General features: G+C 39.1%; 1 protein-coding gene across 1 annotated transcript in view; it reads left to right on the forward strand.

The window, feature by feature from the left end:
- Window positions 1-2,325: 2,325 nt before the first annotated feature.
- Window positions 2,326-27,073, forward strand: part of LOC136687332 (NACHT, LRR and PYD domains-containing protein 3-like) — a 72,315-nt gene continuing 47,567 nt past the window's right edge. Inside the window, exons 1-4 of the mRNA XM_066661713.1 lie at window positions 2,326-2,924; window positions 9,486-9,599; window positions 10,260-10,373; window positions 11,466-13,511. Of these exons, the coding sequence (XP_066517810.1) occupies window positions 2,872-2,924; window positions 9,486-9,599; window positions 10,260-10,373; window positions 11,466-13,511 (2,327 nt within the window). The 5' untranslated portion in view covers window positions 2,326-2,871. The remainder of the gene's footprint in view (window positions 2,925-9,485; window positions 9,600-10,259; window positions 10,374-11,465; window positions 13,512-27,073) is intronic.

Consider the following 27,073-nt stretch of genomic DNA (forward strand, 5'->3'; position numbering starts at 1 on the left):
AATTACCATTTTATATACCATCAAACTTGAGTCATCATTAAAAACAATGGAGAATTATTGTGATTTTGAATGTCATTTACTCAAAAAGTATACAGTGAAATCACTTCATATTTTATAGGTACATAGTGTGGCAAACACAGAACTAATATCTGTTGGTTGTGTGGACTACTTATTCAAAATTACCATTTTATATACCATCAAACTTGAGTCATCATTAAAAACAATGGAGAATTATTGTGATTTTGAATGTCATTTACTCAAAACGTATACAGTGAAATCACTTCATATTTTATAGGTACATAGTGTGGCAAACACAGAACTAATATCTGTTGGTTGTGTGGACTACTTATTAGAAATGACCATATTATAAAGCAGTGAACTTGACTCATGTTAAAAAACAAAGGACAATTATGGGGAATTTGAATGTCATTTACATAAAAAACTATACAGTAAAATCAACTTCATATTTCATAGATACATAGTATAGTAAATCCTGAACTGATATCTGTTGGATTTATGGACTACTTATTAGAAATGACCATATTATAAAGCATTGAACTTGAATCATGTTCAAAAACAATGGACAATTATTGGAAATTTGAATGTCATTTACATAAAAGCTATACAGTAAAATCACTTCATATTTGATAGGTACATAGTGTGGTACACACTAAACTGATATCTGTTGGTTGTATGGACTACTTATTAGAAATTACCATATTATAAAGCAGTACACTTGAGTCATCATTAAAAACAATGGAAAATTATGGGTATTTTGAATGTCATCTGCTCAAAAACTATACAGTAAAATCACTTCATATTTTATAGGTACATAGTATGGCAGACACAGAACTGATATATGTTGGTTGTGTGGACTACTTATTAGAAATGATCATTTTATAAAGCAGTGAACTTGACTCAGGTTAAAAAACAATGGACAGCTATGGGGAGTTTGAATATCATTTACTCAAAAAGTATACAGTAAAATCACTTCATGTTTAATAGGTACATAGTGTGGTACACACCGAACTGATATCTATTGGTTGTGTGGACTACTTATTAGAAATGACCATATTATAAAGCAGTGAACTTGACTCATGTTAAAAAACAATGGACAATTATAGGGATTTTGAATGTCATTTACATAAAAACTATATAGTAAAACCATCTCATATTTCATAGATAGATAGTGTAGAAAACCCTGAACTGATATCTGTTGATTGTATGGACTGCTTACTAGAAATGACCAATATATAAACCGCTTAAATGCCGTTACTTTTGCTTTAAAATGAAGGGTATAAGCTCAGGTCTTCACGCTCATTGAGTATTACCGGTTTGTCACTAGTATACGCGCACTAAAATTTGACGTGCGGCTAGTTTAACCGTGTTTTCTCAAACGTCGGCTGGCTTAACCGCAGTAAAGGGGGGTGGTTATTATCCACACAGCGGCCTGGACCAAATAAAAAATAAAAAAACTTGGGCTGTGTTTGAAATGATCCACTTGTTCACTGATCACTATATAGACTGAGACACGAGATAGTTTGGCAATGTTTTGGATCAAGCTCCATTTATTCAATAATCTCCACTTTTGTATTCAGTATCAAGATGTCCGTCATACTTGCAGTCCTGTTGGTTTTAGTGAAGATTTGAGCCCTGAGACAGAGAGGTAGACGTGCTCTAAGGACTGGGGACCTGAGACGAGCTGAATAAGTTCATCTGTGAATTCAAATATTAAGCTGTAACTTACTGCTGTGATCACAAAAGGGCTTGTCATTACCTCAGAACACCCACCGCTGAATATTAGCTTTATAGTCAGTTACCAAATTAAGACAATTCAAATACACTGCCTGTTTTTTTTTATCAAGTACAAACTTATTTAGAAGGGTGTATAATATTTTAAATTATTATAAAACCCTACAATCTGAATGCATTTTGTGGTATCCTAATTCTCCAAGTCTCCTAGTGAGTGCAATACCACTTTGCTCCAGTAGGACGTACTGTGGAGCCACATATTGAGAAAGGAAATTCAGGAGAAGAACAGCCAGAGAGATCAGAGTGCACATGTGAGAGCTGGTTGTATTGTCGGAATGCTTGGTGGAGTTCAAGAATAAAATAGTAAACGTGATTTCTCAGAATCATCTTTATTAAATGATGAAGTTATAACACATTTTTATTACTTATTTTACAGTAAGCAACAACTATTAACTAGTGTTTTATATTCAAATCTCATTTACTATTACTAAAACAGTGCACTGTTAACCTACCTTTTAGAAACAAAACTCATATCACAGTACCACAAAAAAGACTGGAAACCTCTATATTATTAAACCTCTGTACAGGCGCTGGTCATAAAATTAGAATATCATGAAAAAGTTGATTTATTTCAGTGATTCAACTCAAAAAGTGAAACATGTATATTATACTCACTCATTACACACAGACTGATATATTTCAAGTGTTTATTTCTTTTAATTTGATGATTATAACTGACAACTAATAAAACCCCAAATTCAGTGTCTCAGAAAATTAGAATATTGTGAAAAGTTTCAATACTGAAGACACCTGGTGGCACGCTCTAATCAGCGAATTAACTCAACACACCTGCAAAAGCCTTTAAACGTTCTCTCAGTCTTTCCTCACACACGAGACGGTGTGAGCATGTGTTGATTAGTAATGTTATCTAACGAATCTAATGAAATCTAAGGAGAAGATTTTGTTGAAGCAATGAGTTTTAACTTGTTGAGGGTTAAATGTATTTTCTTTATGTTTATTTCAGATATTTCAGGATCCTAGTCTTACTTCAAATCAAAGCCTCTTCCAACGGAGCAGAAAGCAGCATGTCCAGCCTCCAGTTGTGTCTGTGATAACTTCATGATGGAGCCTCAAAACACAACAGACGTCAGCAGTGGAACCTGTCACACAAAGTGAGTTATCATCTGTTAATAATTTAAATAAGCTGGAAGTTATTTATGATTGGTTTAACATTTCTTATATAGTGAAACTCACATATCGTGAAGAAACAAATAGCTTTGTAAACTCCAAATGGACCAGATTATTTCCCATAGAGCAAGTTTCCCATAGAGGCCCATTTTAAATGAGATTTTGGTACAGAACCTCAAACATCCGGTCCACTAGGTGTCAGTATAACGTCTGTTTTATAACTTGATGAAGAAACACGGATGAAATTGAGTTTGCGCCTGGTCTAGATTCTGAGTCTGCACCTGGTATAGATTCTGCCCTCGTTTGTGGTTGAGGCTTATTACCTCTGGTTTACTTTGACATACAGGAATTCCAAGAATTGTGGAACAATTGTGAAACTACACACAGAACAGTGACATATAGAATTGTGCAGAAGGGTAACATCCTACTTTGCCCCAACACTAGGTCTATATAACTAACCAGGAGAGAGCTGGCCTTCTTAATAAATGTGTTCTGTCGTCTCCTATCTGCAGCTGATATGCTGCTGCCCCATCAGACCACTCCATAAAAGATGGCTGATGCTACAGCTGTGTTTAAAAAATGATTCTGAGCAAGTGTAGTGTGCTCTGTGATTTTCTTGTAAAGTGCTCTAGTGTTATCTTACCAGTCCAGACTAATGTTGAGGTGAAAACTCAGGTACTGCATGGGGGGGGGGGGAGTTATGTCTGCTCCTGTGGAAATACACCACCATTTCTTTAGTCTATACTGAAATGATCTGGCTAGTTCCCTATGTACAAGGGGTTTGTACACAGGCATAAGGTGAACCAGATTGTGCTCTGATCTTCCAAGTGGAAATTGAAATTTGAATAAGCCTTTATTAACAGTCATTCAGACATGGACAATGTATACTTTAAAAGCTCAAAGTGTTAGAATCCCACTTTCTGTGGAGCAGAGAGCCCCAGCACAGCCCCATACCTCCTCTAACCCATCAACATTATACATCTGTTTATAAAACAGAAACTCCACTTTAATACGTGGTTGGACCAACCTTTTAAAAACCTGGAAAACATCACAATAATCCCCAGAGTCCACCATCTTCTTTCTGCTAAAATAAATGGCAGATTTTGCTTGACCTGTAAGAAAATTCAGCAGCTGACAGTTTTTTCTTGTGTTTCTGGTGATAAGGAAAAATAAATACATGAATATTAAAACTTTCACCAAACAAATTAAAATGAAAACAATTAAAACTTTCACCAACAGCCGTGACACGCCTCCTTTCTATCAGCAGCTTCAGTGCAGTTCATCACAAGTTTGGGTACACCTGAGTACATGGTTGAGTCTCTGAGGTGAAGGAGATGAACACATTCACTTCTGCACTTTTTAATGCAGTTTCTTTTTATTTCTGAATTAAAATTGTAGTTTTGTTTTATTTCCCCAACATTTTGTTTTAAAAAACAATCTGTGGATTTACTGCTGAATTTCTGAGCTATTATTAGTTTTTTCAGTTAAGAATAAATAAATGAATTTAGAGAAACAATAAACTTGTAGGTGACTGGGGGGCGTCCAAACTTTTCCACTGAACTGAATCTGTGACGTCATCCTTTAATTCTGGCTCTTCTTCCAGACCACGGTCATTTAAGGAGTGTGTGTTGGGGGAGGGGAGGGGTGTGTGTCACTGAATGGAGTGGGGACAGTGCTGGGAGGGTTAGTGGTTTTTTGGAATCGTTTCTCTTTATTTTATTTAGGTTTTTTTTTTTCGAAGACAACATTTGTCACATTAGTGCACAATTTTATGTTCAGATGTAAAAGTTTCCATTAAACCCTTTGTACAGAAACGCCCTCTATTGTTAATCAACATTAATTAGTTCATAGCGTCAAATTATTTGATCAAAAAGCCCTCAACACCACCTCATATGTCTCAGTAGTAACACCACTACACACACACTGACTTTCAGCCCCCTGCTCGGTACTGACTGTTTACACCTGGAGCAGGACGACATTTAAACTCGGACATTTAAACCATAACAGACTGTAAAATCTCTTCAGATTCTGTCTTTAAAAAAACACAGTCTCAGGAGAGAGGCGCCGCACCGGTGAAAAGCTCCAAAAGACAATCCCTTACTCACCACGCCACAGTAAACGTGCCTTTATTTCCTGAGTAACGGTAACGCACTGTTCTGGAGCTCCTAGCGCCCAGGCAATGGTCAGTTTTGACGTAAAGTCTTCGTGAATTCAAAGTTGAGGGCGTTCCTTCTTAGATTCAGTGCAGCTGTGGACCAATGAGCGGTTGCCGGCTGTGAGCGGGGTCCTATTCCCCGGAGGAGGGGTGCGCTGCTGGACACCTATGCGTTATTTTTGAGCGAGCAAGGTTTCTTGAATGCACACTACAACCTACACATCTTGCTCTCCTGTCCTACGCTCTCGCTCCACACTTACAGCCATTACAATGTGCCTCAGTTTCAGCCAATCAGAAACGTCAAATGACAAAGGTAATTTCTGATTGGATGACTTGACCGTCAAGTGGGAAGGACATACAGGCCGGAGACCAGTAAATAACTTTCTAAAGGAAGCTTAATACTGCAGTCCAAAAACTGTTCATGTAGAGAGAGGAAGGCAGGTTTAAATCAACCCACCTGAGCAACCCTCCTGAGTTTTACACACACACACACACACACAAAAAAAAACACTGAACAAATAGGTTTTAACCCTGGAAAGCTCTATTGAGTTTATCAGAAAAAGACCAAAAAACCTGAATTACTCTTTTGTTGTACCTAAATTGTGAAGCATAGTTAAATCAAATACACACTAATATATGCAGGTGTACGTTACTACATTACAGAGTTATAGTCTACAGAGTTCTGAATAGCTTACCGCAAGCTAACTTTATTGCAGTATTAAGCTTCCTTTAGAAAGGGATTTAGATCTAAGAATTACACAATCAGCTAGCCCTGTATGTTGATAACTACCTATCTAGATAGCATTTACAGTACTGACTATTAGTAATAAAGTAATTTCTACAGTAGTTGCAGTACCATTTACCGTTGTTGCTAGCACTAATTTACACCACCCAGTAAACAAGGAACGTCCCTGGACGTTCAAAATAGGTCTAAAAGTAGTCTGTCCGTCAAGGACATATTTTAAACGTCAATGGACCTCCAAAATCCATCTTAATAAGTTAGTTAAGTGGTGACCAATCGATAACGTCAGTGGATGTCCAAAATGCGTTTTATACAATTAATTTATTTCGGGACCAATTAATAACGTCAATGAACGTCCAAAATATGTCTAATAGTCGTCTTTTCAATGTCTGTGTTTGGACGTCTTTTCAACTTTCATTTTCAACCTTAATAGAACGTTGATTAGACGGCAGTCATTACGTTATTTCAACGTTGAATCAACGGCTAAATGTTTACTGGGCATGTACATTTGTGCCAGGGTCAGCTCTGTTCTGGGCGGTGATGTTACGTTATGGTGGGTGGTGTACCACGCCCCAGACGCCCAAGGCTAACACTGTGCACGACCACGGTATCAATACATCGACTACGCCACCCCTATATTATGGGAAAGGGGACCCCTTGCTAGGCCACTCAACCGAATGAGTGTGAGGGCCAGACAATAACACACGTGTATCACTCAGGATGCCAAGTCTCAATACAAATTTTATTTCAGTTAAATAAAATTAATACACTAAGAGGAAAAACACTTAATACTGTAGGTACTCTTAAAAGGCTGTATGGGGTTTAAGCTGATATACATATAGACAACAAGTAACATATCACAGACCAATAAGATGTGGCCAAGGAAGTGCCCAAGCCACAGAGCCCTTTGAATTGCACACTAGTCATGCAGTCAATAACACCACCACACAAAACCAATATCATACCACGGTCACTAAAAGCAAGATGACAGCACCACAGTAAACCACCTCCAAAAAGAGCACAACCAGAGCACCTGGGGTGACCCACCCCTTGACCACAAAACAAAGAAAGAAAACTAAAAACAACAAGAAGCACCTTCCTGGGTGCAACTACATAAAAACGGTGATATGCTATCACAAAACGTTACAGCTAGCAGCATTAAAGCCTAAACCCCAAAACAGTATTAATAAAACCTTTTAATGTGTAAAATAGTAACAAGTGGCTCAGTTAAAACAATGTCCACATATGTAAAAAAACAATACACAGGGGAGAGAAAAAAACAGTGGCCTGCAGCACTTCTGGCTGCAGCCCCACTCTATAAAAGAAATAACAAAACATCATTCAGTATATTAAAATACACAATCACAAACATATCCAACAGTGTCAGTACGTCACCATATCAATAAATCCACACGTTCATGCGTGTAAACCCATATGCTATCACCATGGTACCCCAATTTTAAGTGACATACCCGAGTAAAGAGACACTGCTGTTGTCAATATGATTGATATACCAACGTTCTGTTGACACAAAATGTATCAGTAGGCGGCAGTCAAGCGTTGTTTTTAGCACATCAGCTACGCTGCTGACTCAGTTAATCAAGGTAAATACAAGGATAAAAACAACAGATAAAAACTCTACAGTGATGCCAATCCAATGAATATAAAATAAAATGACTGTCTGTGGTGCACTGGTCTGTTGCCGTTCAGAGGGCATTGTCAGATTTCCCCCTAATCATAACCTCCCCCTCACCGGTGTCCGCCTATTTACTGGTCTCCGGCCTGTATGTCCTTCCCACTTGGCGGTCAAGCCATCCAATCAGAATCCAGATAAAGACAAAGAGAGTCGATGTGCCGAGATCACTCACTCTCTCTGGGTCTGGGAGAGAGAGGCAGCGCCTGGGAACATATTTTAGAATAAACTTAAATTGACTTGTTTTATCACAGAACAACCAAATAAAACCTTTATGTTTGATGACAGACGAACTATTACTATAGTTTGGTTACTTTGAGGTACAGACGGTCTACTTTCAGAAAAAAAATGCTGTATAACTCCATAATCCTCGACTGTTTTTAATTCATTTTTTGTAAGTTGTTTTTTAAGACCCTAGTGAATCAGAAAATGTCTGGTCTGTTCTCCTCAGCACCCAGTAACACACTGTTTAACCCTAAAATAACAGGCGCTTTTTTTTTCTTAATCAATAGTCTGAAGGTTAATAAATGCCTTGGCCCAAGTGTCTACATCAGTTTAAGCCTTTAATGATCATCCTACTTTTTGTAGAACTTAAAATATCTGTGTTAAAGCGGAATCGCTCTAAAATGAGCCGAAAACTGCATCTGTGTAAGAATGAGTGTTTTAAAATAAGAGCGGTATTTCCAACGAGGGCCACAGGGGGGCAGTGTGAGCCCGCAGCGCTTTACCTCCTCTCCCTCCTTTAATGATTTTGCTGGTAGTTTTATGGAGAGAGATTAGTCTCAAAATACTTTACAAATGCGTAAATGTTAATCCACAAATTAAACACAAGTCACAGATATGTTTCACTGTTCACAAATGAACACATCACACTCTGTGTCTCACGGTCTGCAGTTTGTACAAATACAGTTACATTCATAAACACGTGTTTGGTTTTCATAGATATATCATCATTTTATGTGAAAATAAATACATTTGTTTAAATTTACATTGAATATATTTGTAAAGTCACTGTCTCGAGTTTAAAATGTATTTGTAAAGTGTTGAATCTGCGTTTGTGGAAGTCACTGCGTTTATTTGTTTATTTCCTCTCGAGGGTTTTTATTTGGAGCAAACTGGAGGATTTCCTTTAATAAAATTTAGAATAAAAATGACAGGAACACGATAATTTAAAGATCCTTTATTGAAGCGACATGTCCTGATATCTTCATTACATTCACTAAATAGGACACACCTATAATTAAATTATATTTACAAACTAATTTAGGGGGCAGTGTGTTCATCTGAACACAGAGTAAAACATAATAAACACTCTTCACAACAAGGACACACTTCCTTAAAGAGTCATTTAAAACCATGCAGAGAAACTAGATGAAGTACAGTGCACTTCTCTGAACGTCTGTTTATATTCTTAGTTTAAGTTGAGCCACATTTACCTGAAAAGGGTGCACCACTGTCTCAGAATTCATTAAACCATCACTACATTACAGTGAGTTTCCACTTCACTAAGTTCACCTCACTTGTAGCTACATGCACTGACTACACTGTCATATTCACCCACTGTGACTGAGTGCTCATGGGAGGTTTGCTGAATATTACGACTGTTTGTAAGTTATTAGCACCATTTCTACCATTGTCCATTAATGGAGAGGAGCTGCTATAAATATTCATTTCAATAGTGGGCCATTTTCAAGGGTGTTACTTAAGGGTTTACACATTTAAACTGATTATAATCCAATACTGTGCTGAGTACAAAACAAATACAGTCCCATAATGTTCTGTAATCACATTAAATACACACTGAAAATAAATCCTAACACAAACACACACACACACACAAACCATTAGGCCATAGCTGCCCCTGTGTTATAACAGAATACGACACATTTCCTTTCCTTTCCTTTTATATTATCAGCTGTGAGATCTGTTCATGTGTCTCTTCTTTACTTTTCCAGATGGAAGGGATCCAAAGGCTGTTCTCCAGAGCCCAGAACTCTGTCTATGAGGAGCTACAACTCTATGATTGATTCTTCTTTTCACAGCAGTGAAATGACTACTTCTGACCTGAGGTGAGACACTCGGGCGTATGCATCATCGCTGTAATATTACACATTACACTTGTATAGATTCAGTAATGGTTCAGTGTCATACATTTTACTGTATCCACCTTATTTTCACTGCTCTGAGGGACACGGCGCATTTAAGAGAATTTAGTGAAAGATTTTCCTTTCCATATTTCCACTTTTCTTTTAAAACTGGTTTTGTTTGTTACGTCCAGTCACTTTGTGTTCTCCTCCCTCTCAATGAAAAAGCTGAGGATGTGGTTAAGACTCAGTATTATGGTCTGTATGGTGTTTGGAGAACTATCCTACTGTTTTGTAACTCTGGCCCACAACTAATGCAGAGAAGAGGAAATCTCACATAGAAAAATAATGAAGAGCCCTTTCTTACTTTCTTTGTTTCAAAATAAAGTGGATATTCCTACCTTATTCCTCCTTGTTCTGAAGGTATAGGTCATTATCTCACGGTTTACACTGTTCCATAACTTACAAATCCCCATTATCTGACAAGTCAGGTGTTCAGTTATTGTATGAGTTAATTATGAACTGTGATATTTACAGATTTAACAATAATTTGGGGATGGCGCTTAATGAACATTTTGCCATTTTTAGATAAAATTTCTGACAAGTACTTTAGCTTCATTGTTTTGTCTCTACTTCACATTTCAGAGAGCAGACATTGAGGGCAGAAGCTCCAGAGCCCAGCTGTGTGTCTCTGAAGAGCAACAATTCCATGCATCACCCTCCTACTTTGAGTAATGAAAGAATTGGTACAGACCAGAGGTGAGACACTGACACAGCATCATGCAACATGGAGGTGATTTACAGCAGGAAGTTCCTCAGGAAGCGTCCTTTTACTTTAACATCTTTACAATATTCCACATTATACAGGGATCTAATATATGACCAGGAGGTTGTAGACTCTTTCCTCTGAAATAAATGGTATTGACAGGGAGTAGTTCCCACTTTGCTGCAGTATCTGCTTCTATTCTTTTGAGGAAGACTTTGCTTTTGACTTTGGAACAACACTGCCATGTGACTTTGACTGCGCTCAAGAACAAATCCATTAGTAATGTGAGGTACTGATGATGAATGATCAGTTCTGAATCACAGACACCACTCTGACTCACTCCTGAGGTGTTGAATGGTGTTCTATCAGTCCAGAGAATGCAGTTCAGTGCTTGGTATTGGGCATGATGACCATCTGTTCATGTCTCACTGTGTGAACACATTCACTCTTATTGACTAGTGCTTTTGGATTTTACACAAACTGTGTTTAGTATCTGTCAATAAAGTGTGCACCTTAAAGTATCTGAATTTGTTCATTAGCTGATGATGTTTCTGAGGCTTACATTCAATTCTTTCGTGTGTCTCCAGATCACATTTTACTATGTATTACACAATGTAGTGGGGTCTAGTAGAATTACTTTTTTAAATCTTTAAAGTGCACTATTTAGTGGGTAGGTCATGTTTCTTCGGTTCAACATTAAAAATATCTGTCCAGTTATTGACCAATCGCAGTCATTGCGGTCTGCATTGACATGACACATAATTACATTTGTGGGGAGGTGCATATCATGCTATGGCATAAAAAAGTGCTTCCAAGAACATTCCTGAATAAATATGTTTTAAATGTGACAGAGTGAATGGTAAATGTTTAACAGTTTAAAGACTGCATCTTGTTCTGAAAGGCACTTTCTTTCATTAACTTAGACATTTATTTAATTACAGACAGCATGATCCCAGGATAATTAGCTAAACTGATCTGAGTGGAGACATAACTAACATTGACAAGAAAATAAATGACTGTGTGTATTGAATATAAATGAGATACAGTTTATGTCTGTGATACTGATGCATTACTGTGTTCTCTAGGAGGGATGTGCTACTCCAGGATGGTTCCAGGTGTGGAGTGTGTGAGCAGATTCAGACAGATCCTGTCTCTATCACCTGTGGACACACTTTTTGTAGACAGTGCATCAGGAGCCTTAGGGACCAGTCTGTCCACTCAGGAGACTTGACCTGTCCCTGCTGCAGAAGGAGGTTTAAAACAGGCTCTGTTCAGTTTCCACACACGGACGAGTCCATGGAGCTGGATGAATACAAACCAGTGGATGACGTCCTGCTCAGTGTCTCAGAGAGAAACAAAATCAGCCTGAAGAACAAGTACGAGAGCTTATTTGAGGGATTCAAAACACAAGAGAATAAAATCCTCCTGAACAGGGTTTACACTCAGCTCTACATCATCGAGGGAGAGAGGGAAGGAGTGAATGAGGAACATGAAATTTTACAAATGGAAAAACCTAGGAAGCCTCAAGATGACATTCCAATTAGCTGCAATGACATTTTTGTGCTTGATGAAAATGAAAGAGACAGAAAAGCCAAAAACCTCAGAAGCGTTCTGACTAAAGGCATTGCTGGCATTGGAAAAACTGTATCTGTGCAGAAGTTCATTCTGGATTGGGCTGAAGGAAAAGCCAATCAGGATATAGAGTTCATGTTTGTGCTTCCATTCCGAGAGCTGAACCTGATTAAAGACAAACAGTACAGTCTTCATGGACTTCTGTGCGCCCTCCATCCTGAGCTCCGAGGTCTGGACACAAAGGAATATGACGTGTGTAAAACTGTGTTCATATTTGATGGCCTCGATGAAAGCAGAATTCCACTGAAGTTCTCAGAGTGTGAGAAAGTGTCAGACGTGACCAAGATGTCTTCAGTGGACGTGTTGATGACAAACCTCATCAAAGGAGACCTGCTTCCCTCTGCTCACATCTGGATAACCTCCAGACCAGCAGCAGCCAATCAGATCCCCTCTCAGTACATCAGCCGTGTGACAGAAATTCAGGGATTCAATGATCCACAGAAGGAGGAGTACTTCAGGAAGAGGATTAGTGACCAACACCAAGCCGACAGTGTCATCTCCCACATTAAGACGACGAGGAGTCTCCACATCATGTGCCACATTCCAGTCTTCTGCTGGATCTCCGCAACTGTGCTTCAGCGAATCATGAAACAAGGGACCACAGAAATCCCTAAAACTCTGACAGCAATGTACTCACAATTCCTGTGCACTCAGACAATCATGAGGAAGAAGAAGTATGAGGAGGAAGATGAGAGAGGAACTCTACAGGAACTCCTGAGGTCCAACAGGAACATGTTTCTGAAACTGTCTAAACTGGCTTTCAAACAGCTGATGAAGGGCAATGTGATGTTCTATGAAGACGACCTGAGAGAGTGTGGGATTGATGTCACTGAGGCCTCAGTGTACTCTGGGATTTGCACTGAGATCTTTAGGGAGGAGTCTGTGCTTTACCAGAGGAAGGTTTACTGCTTTGTGCATCTGAGCTTTCAGGAGTTCCTGGCTGCTTTCTATGTGTTTCACTGCTGTGTGAACAACAAGAAGAAGAAACTGAAGTTTCTGAACCTGAAAACCAGGAAGTGGTTTCAGAGGGTTTCATTGGACGAGCTGCTGAAGGGAGCTGTGCGTACAGCTTTAGAGAGTAAGACTGGACACCTGGATCTGTTTCTCCGTTTTCTGTTGGGCATGTCTCTGGAGTCCAATCAACAACTCCTGCAGGACCTACTGACACACACAGTGAGCAGCTCTGAGAGCATCAAGAAAACAGTTCAGTACATCAAACGCATAATACAAACAGAGGATCTTCCTTCTGACAGATCTATCAACCTGTTCCTCTGTCTCACTGAAATGAATCACTCCTCTTTATCCAGTAAAATCCAGGAGTATCTCAAATCCAAGAATCAGTCAAATAAGAGGCTGTCTGCTGATGAGTGTTTAGCGTTAGCCTACATGCTCGTGAACTCAGACGAGGTGCTGGATGAACTGGACTTGAGGAAGTACAAAACCACTAAGCAGGGTTTTTGGAGTCTGATCCCAGCTGTGAGCAACTGCAGAAAGGCAGTGTGAGTGTTGTTTCTATGTTTTTTTTTTTTTATATTTTTTAGTGTTGTTGAGTTTTACGGTCAGTAGAAGTTCCTCACTGTGTGTATAATTAGGATGTGATAAATAAAGTGAATGAGAAATAACAGAACAGGTGGAGTTTGATGAACATGGATAAGACTGATGTCTTTCTCTTGTTTTCTCTCACTCTCACTGTATCTCACACAAATCCCCCAAGTTTATAAAAGCAGCAAATCTGATTTTTTTATTCCTGTGAGGCTGAATTCCAAAGAGTGTTCAGACTTGTAGTTCAGTTTCCTTGGGTTGGGCCAAATATGTAAATTCATACTATATTTTAGTCCTGGTTTGGTCCTGAACCAAATATGTATTTAAGAAAAAGCGATGATGTAAGACGTATGCAAGCGACGCATGTATGACATTAGTTTTGTCGTCTGAACAATGCCCCACACTGAGCTTAATGCACTTCTCGGGGCTGTGTACCTGGTGGTATTTTTTTCAACTGGAAACACAACAAGACGTGGTCAAATGGATAAAGGAGTCAAAAACAGCACCTGAAATTCCTCCACTGCACAGAATAAAAAAAGAGTTGCTGTTTGTTTGGTGAGCACCAGTGTCAAAATAAGCGTTCACATTTGCTCTAACAAACCAAACTAACAGACAGTTCCTCACCTTCACGTTTTTTACTGTATTATGCACTGGGTTTACATTGTGTTGCAGATTGTCTGGCTGTAAGCCGACCATGAATTCCTGTGAAACTCTCTGCTCTGTTCTGAAATCACCAAACTCACCCCTGAAAGAGCTGGAATTCTGTAAGACTGAGCTGCAGGATTCGGGAGTGAAGCTGATCTCTGAGGCACTGAAGAGTTCAAACTGTAAACTGGAGACTCTCAGGTGAGATTTTGGTCCATGTGGATAATGAGTGTATTCTCCTGCTCTGATTGGCTGTAGTTTGCCCTCAAAAAGCATTCAGTGATTTTACTGTTTGTGTTTGTACTATATTCGATTTGTAAACTGACATCTATTCCCAAAATAAAACATTATTCTCACGCAGAGACAAAGAACCATTCCTGCAGAGCAGAAATCACAGTAACAGCATTTTACTAGTGATGATAATAATAACAATTTACAGCATTGTAGCGCAGCAGGTTGGTGTCGCAGTCACACAGCTCCAGGGACCTGGAGGTTGTGGGTCCAAGTCCCGCTCCTAGTGACTGTCTGTGAGGAGTGTGGTGTGTTCTCCCTGTGTCCACGGTCCAAAAACACACGTTAGTAGGTGGATTGGTGACTGTAGATGCGAGTGTGTGAGTGTGTGTCTCCCTGTGATGGACTGGTGCCCCCTCCAGGGTGTGTTCCTGCCTTGCACCCAGTGATTCCGGGTAGGTTCCAGAACAACTGCCACCCTGAACTGGATAAGGGTTAAAGACAATGAATGAATGAATAATAATAAAAATAATACTTGCTGCATTTCAGAAAATCTATGATGGTGATAAACATGTGACGTGTTCTACATCCCTTAAATGCATTGAGAAAAGGAAAAAGGGAGACAAGGTTTTCCTTGATTATTCATTCATTCATTCATTATCTGTAACTGCGTATCCAGTTTTTGACACATTTCTTCACAGGCCTAACACGGTCAGTGCTCCATTTGCAGTTCTCTAAAAAGCTGTGATAGAGCACAACACCATAGTTTATCTGTGAAAGGAAAATGGAAATGTGCTACAACCCACTGAAGACGTTAACAGAGTTAGTAAAGTAATGATATTAATGCTGTTGTGAACAGAGGGACTACTACGACTACATAAGACACGACAGAAGACGATCAGTTCAAGGAAGAACTAGAGACTAGACCCTGGGCTAAAGTGAGACTAAGACCAGTCACTCACTCCCCTGCTCTTATGTGTGTATTCTCCTGCTCCAGCCGACTGTAGTTTACTCTCGCTCTGTTTCTGAAAGAAGAGTGAAGAGTTTAGTTTGGAGTGAATGTGGAAATAGAACGTAAATAGCACTAAAATATTCAGAACAAATGTTCAGATTGAGCTCATAATGTACACACCCCTGAATAATTAATATTGGAGAAATACTGATGTATGAAAATCTCATAATTCCTGATTCACGAGTGAATTTCACATTCTCTATTTTACCTTCACTTTCTCCTGTATTTACTTTACCTTGCAGACTCACAGACTGTAAATTCACCCTGAATTCCTATGAAAGTCTCTGCTCTGCTCTGAACTCACCAAACTCACCCCTGAAAGAGCCGGACCTCAGTCAGACTGACCTGCAGGATTCAGGAGTGAAGCTGGTCTCTGACGGATGGAGTTCACACTGTACACTGGAGATAATCAGGTGAGATTTCTGTGATTTCATTCCTGAACGATTCAGCTTTGAAGAAACAGTAAACTATGCTTTGTTTATAAAGAGACCTTTTAATAAAGACGTGTCTTTGATTTGGACAGAAATTAACTAAAAGTGTTTGATATTCAGAATGATTTATATTCATGGGGCAGGGAATGGCTACTAAACTGTTTATGAATTAGAAGGTTTTACATTAACAGCTGAGTGTATATATTAATAATGTTTATGTAGATATAGCATTTTTAATGTTCTGTGATATTCCTTTCTGATGTCAAACTTTAGTTTTATTAAGGTGTTTTAAATGTTTTTCTTTCTAAAGAGCTCTGTTTATATTGTTTTGGCTCAGATAAAAGAATATCTCATATCAACTAAACTCCCTCAAGCATTAACCATGACAGAGGAGAAAAATCAGAGGCTACAATGCAACACTTTTTAAACTTTATTTATAACAAGCACAATTCAATATATAAGTAAATAAATGGTATCTGTCAGACGTTCAGACCTTACATGAGCCATAGACACGTCAGAGCAGCCAATCTGTGTTGAAATAGAAATGGAAAGAGCGGAGTACACACACACACACACACACACAAACATACACACACAAAATACTTGCTCGTGATTCAGGTCTCCTTTCAGGATGCTTCTTTATTTTGACTTGTTTTAAATAACAGTCATTATCCAGAACATCACAGCAAAGCACAGGTTGTGAAAACAGCATCTAATCCTTCATTGTCTGTAAGCGCTTATCCAGTTCAGGGTCATGGTGGGTCCAGAGCCTACCTGGAATCATTGGGCGCAAAGCAGGAACACACCCTGGAGGAGGTGCCAGTCCTTTACAGGGCAACACACACACTCACGCCTACGGACACTTTTGAGTAAGAACACACCACACTCCTCACAGTCACCCGTAGCAGGACTCGAACCCACATCCTCCAAGTGCCTGAAGCTGTGGGAATGCAACACTACCTGCTGTGCCACTGTGCCGCCCTTGAGAGTCAGCTGTAGCCGAGATGTTACTGTCCTGTCCCCATGTGTCCCGTCACAATAATACTGGAAGTATATCACAGCGGCCACTGTGCCGGTACACCCAGCAGAACAGCGGCTATTGTGCCGGTACACACAGTAGAACAGCGTATCCTGTGCCGGTACACCCAGTAAACAGCGGTTACTGTGCCGGTACACCCAGTAAACAGCGGTTACTGTGCCGGTACACCCAGTAAACAGCGGTTACTGTGCCGGTACACCCAGCAGAACAGCATCTACTGTGCCGGTACACACAGCAGAACAGCAGGTTTTACCTTAATTAAATATAGGATGTGTTTGTGTGTTAAAGTGTTGTGATTTTTATTGTACATGGCGTAACCAATTACCACGAAAATCATCTATGGTCCAAAATATCTAATATTTAACACTTTATTTTCCTGTAGTCATAAAAAAGTGCATTTTCTAATTTAGCCGATGTTCTGCAGTGTGTACCGGCACAGGAATCAATGTGACATACAAACCGGATTCCAAAAAAGTTGGGACACTAAACAAATTGTGAATAAAAACTGAATGCAATGATGTGGAGATGGCAAATGTCGATATTTTATTCATAATAGAACATAGATGACAGCTCAAAAGTTTAATCTGAGTAAATGTAACATTTTAAAAGAAAAATGTTGATTCAAAATTTCACAGTGTCAACAAATCCCAAAAAAGTTGGGACAAACTGGAAAAAGGAAATTGAGCATATAACGAACATCTGGAAGACCAATTAACACTAATTCAGTCAATTGACAACATGATTGGGTATAAAAAGAGCTTCTCAGAGTTTCAGTGTCTCTCTGAAGCCAAGATGTTAAGAGGATCACCAATTCCACCATTGTTGTGCAGAAAGATAGTGCAGCAATACCAGAATGGTGTTACCCAGCATGAAATAGCAAAGACTTTTAAGTTATCATCATCAACCGTGCATAACATCATCAAAAGATTCAGAAAATCTGGAACAATTGCTGTGCGTAAGGGTCAAGGCCGTAAAACTCTACTGGATGCTCATGATCTCTGGACTCTTAAACATCACTGCACCTCAAACAGGAATGCCACTGTCAAGGAAATAACAGGATGGGCTCAGGAATACTTCCAGAAAGCATTGTCAGTGAACACAATCCACCGTGCCATCCGCCGTTGCCAGCTGAACCTCTACAGTGCAAAGAGTAAGTCATTTCTACGCAAGCTCCACAAGCTCAGACGTTTGCACTGGGACGGGGCTTTTAAAATGGAGTGTAGCAAAATGGAAGACAGTTCTGTGGTCAGATGAGTCACGATTTGGAGTTCTTTATGGAACACTGGGACTCCATGTCATCCGGACCAGAGAGGACAAGGATAACCCAAGTTGTTATCCACGCTCCATTCAGAAGCCTGCATCACTGATGGTATGGGGCTGCATGAGTGCTTGTGGCATGGGCAGCTTGCATGTCTGGAAAGGCACCATTAATGCAGAGAACTATGTTCAGGTTCTAGAACAACATATGCTCTCATCTAGACGTCATCTCTTTCAGGGAAGACCCTGCATTTCTCAACAAGATAATGCCAGACCACATTCTGCAGCAATCACAACATCATGGCTACGTAGGAGAGGGTTCCGGGTACTGAAATGGCAGCCTGCAGTCCAGATCTTTCACCTATAGAGAACACTTGGCGCATCATAAAGAGGAAGGTGCGACAAAGAAGGCCCAAGACGATTGAACAGTTAGAGGCCTGTATTAGACATGAATGGGAGAGCGTTCCTATTTCTAAACTTGAGAAACTGGTCTCCTCTGTCCCCAGACATCTATTGAGTGTTGTAAGAAGAAGGGCAGATGCCACACAGGGGTAAAAAATGGCCTTGTCCCATTTTTGGGATTTGTTGATGCCATGAAATTTTGAAACACATTTTTCCTTTAAAATGTTACACTTACTCAAATTAAACTTTTGATCTGTCATCTATGTTCTATTACGAATAACATATTGACATTTGCCATCTCCACATCATTGCATTCAGTTTTTATTCACAATTTGTTCAGTGTCCCAACTTTTTTGGAATCCAGTTTGTACTTCCAGTATTAGTGTGACGAGACAAAAAGGGGACAGCACAGTAACATCTCGGCTACAGCTCCTACTGGAGCCCTTAGAGCATCTAATACTGTTAAAAATGTCTTTATTTTGGAAAAATTTGCAAAAAAGCTATAGATTTAAATGTTAAATTTATTTAAAAACCCATTTGACACATTCAGAGAATCATCTCATGTCCCCTCCCTTTTTGTTGGTGACCCACTGGGGATTCGACCTCCCAGTTTCAGAACAGCGAAAGGACAGTGGTCTCTGTCCCACACTCTAGAAACACACAGAGACAAGGAAACAGGAAAACAATGTCACACTTTCTCTCAGTTGCTTTGGGTAATAACTTGCCTCATCTATCCTCAGTCCTGTATTTCATTTGGAACATTTCTATGTATTGGTGCTGCTCTCTGTCTTCCGGTTACCCTCTCACTACTGCACCACCCATTCTTACTCCTCCTCCTCCTCTGTTCCTCTGTTACCCCCTCACTAATCCACCACCCATTCTTACTCCTCCTCCTCTTTGGTGAAGTGAGAGTTTTCGGTTCCTTGTTGTGTCCAGGTTCAGAAACTAGTGATTATTTCAGTGAAGCTTTGTTAATGTCTTTGACAGTGTCCACACTCAGGAGTAGCTCCTGTCCCCAAACCTGACAGGACGTGTGATTGGTCGATGTGAGGTGTGATGAACACTCCATTCATTAATGAATTCCCATAACAGGCCATTTATCCATTTACAGATATCACAACAACATAATATCAGTCGTATTTATAGGACATAGAATCTGTTAAGTGTTGTAACTGTGGACAATGGTACTTTAATAACATTTACATAAATGTACTGAACTAGTTATAAACTGCAGTCTCCTGAACAAGTGAGGAGTGGTAAGGAGATGTTCACAAGCTGTTTTTAAAACAATAATAATCATGTGACAGTTGGTCTAAAGCCATTGAGAAACCAGTGATACCATTTACCACAGTAACAATGTGCTGCACTGGCTTTGTTTATTAGAGCCCAGGCGTGAGTGTGGGCGTGATCTCTTTGTGTCTGTGTGGGGCGTATCTCTCTGTGTCTGTGTGGGGCGTGATCTCTCTGTGTCTGTGTGGGGCGTGATCTCTCTGTGTCTGTGTGGGGCGTGATCTCTCTGTGTCTGTGAGGGGCGTGATCTCTCTGTGTCTGTGTGGGGTGTTCCGGGTTCCTCTCACAGTCCAAAACACACGTTGGTGGATTGACTGTGTGACACAGTCTGACTGTGACTCTGACTGTGTCCACAGGTTTGTGTGTGTGTGAGTGACTGGGTGAGTGTGTGATACTGGGTCCAAGGTGTGTTCTTGCCTTTCACCCAATGATTCCAGTTAGGCTTCAGTCCCCACTGTGAGCTGGCTTGGGATGAATTGGTTAGAGGATGAATTAATTAATTTAGTCATACATTCATTGGCTATTTCAATGAGTTTTCAACCGAGTTGTAGTTATTTTCCATTGAGACTAGTCCTCAACACTGTCTTCATCTGACTGTAACTCTCTCTTCCCCCGTTTCTGCCTCCTGAAGTGAGAGGGAGTTTAAAGAGAGTTTAATTTTGGGGGTGAAAGTTCATGTGGAAAAGAGAATACAAACAGTGCTGAAAATATTCAGAACAATATTCAGAAAAAATGTTCAGACTGAGTCTGTTATTAATGCCCCTCTGAATAATGTAAATAATGGAAAGTATTATTTTACTCATTAATCTCATTAAACTGATTCTGAGTCTGAAATCCACATTCTGTTTGAACTGTGCTGTATTTACTTTGCTTTGCAGACTGAATGTGTATAAACTCACCATGAATTCCTGTGAAATTCACTTCTCTGCTCTGAAATCACCAAACTCCTCCCTGAAAGAGCTGGACCTCAGTCGCACTGAGCTGCAGGAATCAGAAGAGAAGCTGATCTCTGACCGACTGAAGAGTTCAAACAGTAAAGTGGAGATACTCAGGTAAGACAAGCTTTAAGCTTATCTTTTAATTTCTGACAGAAATGTTTGAAAGTGTTTGAAATATCAGATTGTGGAGGTCTGATGGTGTGGCTCTGCTGCTTCAGCTTCATGATTCACTTTATATTTTACACACAGCACATGTTCGTTATGTTCTTGTATTATTTATATCACATTCTGTAGGGCAATTTACTGAATGTTCTCATCAAACCACACTCTCTTACTCTGTCAAAGAAAAGGGTGATAATGTTCATATGTGTTTAGTTGTATAATTAATTAATTCTGTATGCATACTTGATCTGCAGTCCCAAAAAAAGATTTTTATTGTGGAGAGAGAAAAGGAAAGGAATAAAAGGAAGTTTTTTCCAATTTTAAAATTTTATTTTTTCTCGTGTTAACATTGGTAGCAGAGGATGATTAGCAATTAGAGTCCCACTGTCATTTGAAGAAGGAAAACCATATGAAAGTTGGAAGAATGAAGTCGCTATTTGCACCAGAGTTACGAAACTTGAAAAAAGTAAACAAGTGCTTGTCGTGGCTGTGGCGCTGTTGGGAAGAGCAAGAGAAACTGTGATGGAAATATCGCTAGAAGATTTGAAAAGGGCATGGGCACTTTACTTGTGAAACTTAATGAGTTATTTATCAAAGAAGAAAATGACAGAATATACGAAGCTTATTTAAGCTTTAACCGGATTATGAGAGACCGCAGTGTCTACATGACAAACAATTTAATTGATTTAGAACAGCGATACTCACGGATGCATAAATACGAAATGGAGCTTCCCGATGCAGTAATAGCATTGAAGCTGCTAGACACAGCGTGCTTGGATGTGAAAAACTGAGTTAGTTTTGACAACATGTGAAGATTTGACTTATGCATCAATGAAATCAGCACTCAAGGATATTTGGAGGAAAATCTTCTGCATATGTAACACGAATCTGCATATGTAACAGAACAAAGGTGAAAGAGGAGTAAACCATGATCCCAAAATGATCAGCAGAAGACACCACTGCCTGGCACTAATCCCCTGGATAGGTATGGTCGCAGATCAAAATGTGCCATTTGTCAAAGAACATTCCATTGGGCTAAGGACAGTCCACACAGAGGTGAACAAGTCAAACAGACTGAAGATTACAAAAGTAATGATGTAAGAGGAGTGCAACATCGCTCTGTATACAAAAGAGATACCCACAGAAGCAGAAATTTTTATGACGGAATGCTTTGGTTCTGCAATAATAGACAGCATGCACAAGAACCGTTTGTGGACAGGAATGGCTAGATGGCTACACCACTGAACTAAGCCAAAATGAGAAAAGGAATCTGAGGAAGACAGAAACACTCAGTCACAGACCCTTTAGATTTGGGGATAGAAAAGTGGTGTACTCCACCAGAAGGTTAAAAATTCCTGCAAGAATTGGACAAAGTGTCATATAGAAACTGAAGTTGTCACAGTAAAGATTGCACGATCTTTGAGTAAAACGTCCACGAAAAAAGGAAGCCAAAGTGCTGGATATGGAAAATAACAATGCAATGATTTACAATCAACCTGAAAAGCTTGACTTTACAAGCTCTGGCCATTACTGTGTGAACATTATGGACAGTGGAGAGAAAAATATTCAGAGTGATGACCATGTATTGATAACGGCTGAAAATATCACTTCAAAGGAACAAAATAATGAACTAGAAAGCAAGTGTGATGAAGAAATACTGAATCTCAGCAGCAAAACACAAAGTCTTGGTGAAGCTTCATAGACAGTTTGGTCATGCTTCTGCTGACGGAGTGCAGAGGCTTCTGACTAGCTCAGGCAATAAAGATGCAGAATGTAGCATGGTTTTGCAGAAAATAGCAAATGTGAAATGTGTCAGAGATATAGTAAGACTAAACCCAAGCCTGCAGTTGGACTACCTCTGGCATCTCAGTTCAATGAAACTATGGCAGTAGATCTGCATGAACTTGTACCAGGTGTGTGGTATCTTCACATTATTGACCAGTTCACATGATTTAGTGCGGGCAGCATCCTGATCACAAAGAAATCCTCTGAAATAGTGAAACACTTTACCCATGTCTGGATAAGTGTGCATGGTCCACCTCAGAAACTGTTTAGTGACAATGGAGGAGAATTCAACAATGATGAGGAGAGATATGGCAGAAAACTTCAACATAGAAATAAAGACAACAGCTGTGTACAGTCCATGGGGTAATGAAAGGCACAACCAAACACTTACTGAGATCATAATGAAAGTGAAGTCAAATAACAATTGTGACTAGGACACAGCATTAGACTGGGCTCTTATGGCAAAGGACACGTTACAAAATGTCCATGGCTACAGTCCTTACTAGTTAGTGTTTGTCCAGAATCCTAACCTGCCTTCTGTACTAACAGACAAGACCCCAGCTTTAGAGGGCACTACAAAAAGTGAATGGGTGGCAAAACACATTTCTGCTTTACATGCATCACCAAAAGCTTTTACAGAAATGGAATGTTCAGAAAGAATAAGGAGAGCACTGCGGAAACAACTATGTCAAACAGATGAGAAGTATGAAATGGATGATAAAGTGTACTACAAATGAGTGGATTTTCCAGAGTGGAAAGGACCAGGAGTTGTCATTGGTCAAGATGTTGCAGTGGTGTTTGTTAGAAATGTAGTAGGGTACATCACCTCAGACTAAGGAAAGCAAATATGGAATGCAAGGATCAACATGTCATATGCAGAAAAGGACACAAACATTGTGCACAGACAGGAGATGACAGACAATACTGACAATAACATAGACAAATCAGAAACTGTAATAGAGATGCAGCAGAGTGTGATGCAAATTGGACACACTGGAGCAAATAGTACAGAATGAAGCAGCACAGCACACAAATGACAACATAGAGACACATGGTAGTACAAAGCAGAGAACTGAAGTCCGGCTAAAAACAGGACATGTTCTGAAATACAGAGATAGAACCAGTGGGATTTTACACACAGCAAAAGTCCTAGGACGTGCAGCAAAGCTATGGGGAAATACAGAAACGGGTACAACTTGCAGTTCTTAGAGCCCACCAATGTTGCGGGCACTACAGATTCACTTGTCATATCCAATTTAGTGGACCTTCAGAGAGAACCTATTGTTACTGATATCAACACTAAAGAAATCCGTGGGGATGTATGAGCAACAAATGATTTGTCACGATCATGAAATTTTAAGTGACGATTATTTGTCATACAAGTAATTGCGATTTAATTACTTTATTTTAAAATTAACTATTTAATTGTCTGCTTGGTTTTTTTTTTTTTTTTACACCCCCAGTATTTTAATAGGCCTGTATGCTTAATGATAACATAATGTACACACACTATTATGGTAAAGAACGTCAGTTTATTGAACAGTTTATTCATAAATATATGTAAAGATATTTGCCCCTTGTCCTGTTTTTAATTAAAATAGTATGTTTGAAAACAATATTTGCAAATTCTCAAAATAAGCAAAACAAATCTAATGTACTAAGGCTTAAGCATCTGCCTTTTACTACTGACGTTGTCACAAAGCAGCTTCACATAGTATCAGAACAGAACATTTAAATCAAAGCCCAAATGTGAGTAAGCCGAAGGTGACAGTGGCAAGGAAAAGCTCCCTCGAGGCTGGATGAAGAAAACTTGGGAGGAACCAAGACTCACAAAGGGGATCCATCCTCCTCTGATTCCTGATAAGGAATTTCTTAACTTAGCGATGTTCCGAAGATGTAGGAAAGCTGTTTTTGTATATGCTGATCAAATGATAGATCTGAATCAATTATAACACCCAAATTATTAGCTGATGAGCTAGGGAGACTAGGGAAGTCAAAATTATGTATTAAGTCTGATACCATATTTATAGCAGGTTTTGGACTTAGAAGGAGAACCTCGGTTTTGTCACTGTTTAGCAGAAGGAAATTGCATGACATCCAATGCTTCACTTCTTTAACACAGTCCTCCATTTTCTTTAGTGTTGGTTTATCTTCTGGTTTGGCTGATATGTATAACTGTGTGTCATCTGTGTAACTGTGGAAGGTAATGCCATGCCTGCTAATAACTCTGCCCAGTGGCAGCATGTATAATATGAATAATAAATGTCCTAAAATGGAGCCTTGGGGAATTCTCATTTTTGTATGAATAGAAGAAACATTATTTACTTTTACAAACTGGTAGCGATGTGCGAGGTAAAACTTAAAGCATGAGAGGGCCGCTCCTGTTACTCCAACCATGTTTTTTAGTCTTTCTAGCAGAATAGTATGATCAATTGTATCAAAAGCTGCACTGAGGTTGAGTAGAACTAGCATGAATACGCAGCCTCGATCAGAGGCGAAAAGAAGGTCATTTGTTATCTTAACTAAAGCCATGTCGGTGCTATGGTGTGGACCTAAAACCAGATTGAAAGTTTTCATATATGTTATTCTTATGCAAGCATTAGTTGTTGGGCCACAACTTTTTCTAAGATTATGAAGGGAAGGTTAGAGATAGGTCTGTAATTGGATAGTACACTAGGATCAAGATTCTGTTTTTTGATCAGGGGTTTAATAACTGCTAGTTTAAATGCTTTGGGTATGTGACCCAGTCTAAGGGATGAATTTATGACTGTTAAAAGGGGATTGATTATGACTGGTAATACTACTTTAAATAGTTTTGTTGGTATTGCATCAAGTATGCAGGGTCGTACAATTTGACGAGTAGATGATTTTCTCCAATTCTAGCTGTGGTACTGGGTCAAAGTCCTCTAGTCTTTCTTCTATGTTTTGTTCTATATCATCCACACCAGATGACAGACATTTATTGTTTGTCTAATATTTTCAATTTTGTTGTTAAAAAAGTCCATAAAAGTATTGCTGGAGTGAATGGCTGGGATCTGTGGATCAGTAGCTGCCTGATTTGTTTAGAGATTAATGCTCTAGGATTGTCTTTCTTATTTTCTTTTCTTTTTTTTTTAAATATTTTATTTTCGAAATCACATAAAACAAAACACAGAAATTAAAGACAGATACACACTTGAAAAAATTTACAAACACAGACCTAACTAAATTAGAACATGTACACACCTGTACGTCACCATAATAAACTAAATAGAAAAATTAATTTAAGAAAAAAAAATAAAAAAGAAAATAAAAATAAAATGTTTAGGCTGTCTAAGGAGTTATAGATAAGTTAACAAGTAATAGTGTATAATTCAAGGCAGGGCTGATGTTGGCTGGGCCCGCTCCAAATAGTTCAGAACCTGTCCCCACACGCTACAAAAGCGTTTTTGGTGCTTTTATAGATTCTTTGCAATATATCTGATCCATTTGTATTATAAATAACATCTCATTTAACCATCTCTTAAAGCATGGCTCAACTGGTGATTTCCATGATAATAGTATAACTTTTTTGGCTGCAACCATACCCGCCAATAAGGCTTGCTGCTGTGCAGATAGAACTATCGAAATAGCCAAAAATAGCCAGTTTATAATCTGGAGGAATACCCACTTCAAATGCCTCTGAGAAACAGTTGAAGATGCTAGACCAATAATAATGTAACATACGGCAGGACCATATTAAGTGAGATCCTTCTGAAATATGGCATCTATCACACATAGGGGAAACAGAGGCATAGATTTTGTTCAGCTTAGTTTTAGAAAAATAAAACCTATGTAATATTTTAAACTGAATGAGTCTATACCTGGAATTAATTGAGCAACGATGAATACTGGATAAGCTCTTCTCCCACATATCATCCGTGACTGCAGCCTCCAACTCTTTAGCCCAACTATCCTTTAAGGAATTGGTATTACATGATGATGATAATACAGAAACGGAACTAGACACCAAATGTCTGGTGTCAGGAGGGGACGTGAGCAAGTCATAAATAATGTTCTTTTGGTTCAGTTAAAAAAAATGTTGTTTTTTTTAACATAGTGCCTAGTGCCTAAGCTGCAAATATCAAAAAAGTGGGAAGAAGGAAGATTAAATCTTGATTTAAGCTGGGCAAAAGAAACAAAACTGTTGTCTATATAAACATCTTTAATGCACAATAAACCTTTATCTCTCCAGGTAGCAAACACCTTATCTGACTGAGTATGTGTAGAAGGAGTATGTGTAGAAACTGGAGGCAAGGAGAGAAACCTTTTCATTTGATTCCAAATCTTCAAAGAGTTTCTGATGATA

This window comes from Hoplias malabaricus, chromosome 2 (genome assembly GCF_029633855.1).
Source record: "Hoplias malabaricus isolate fHopMal1 chromosome 2, fHopMal1.hap1, whole genome shotgun sequence".
Classification (NCBI taxonomy): Eukaryota; Metazoa; Chordata; class Actinopteri; order Characiformes; family Erythrinidae; genus Hoplias; species Hoplias malabaricus.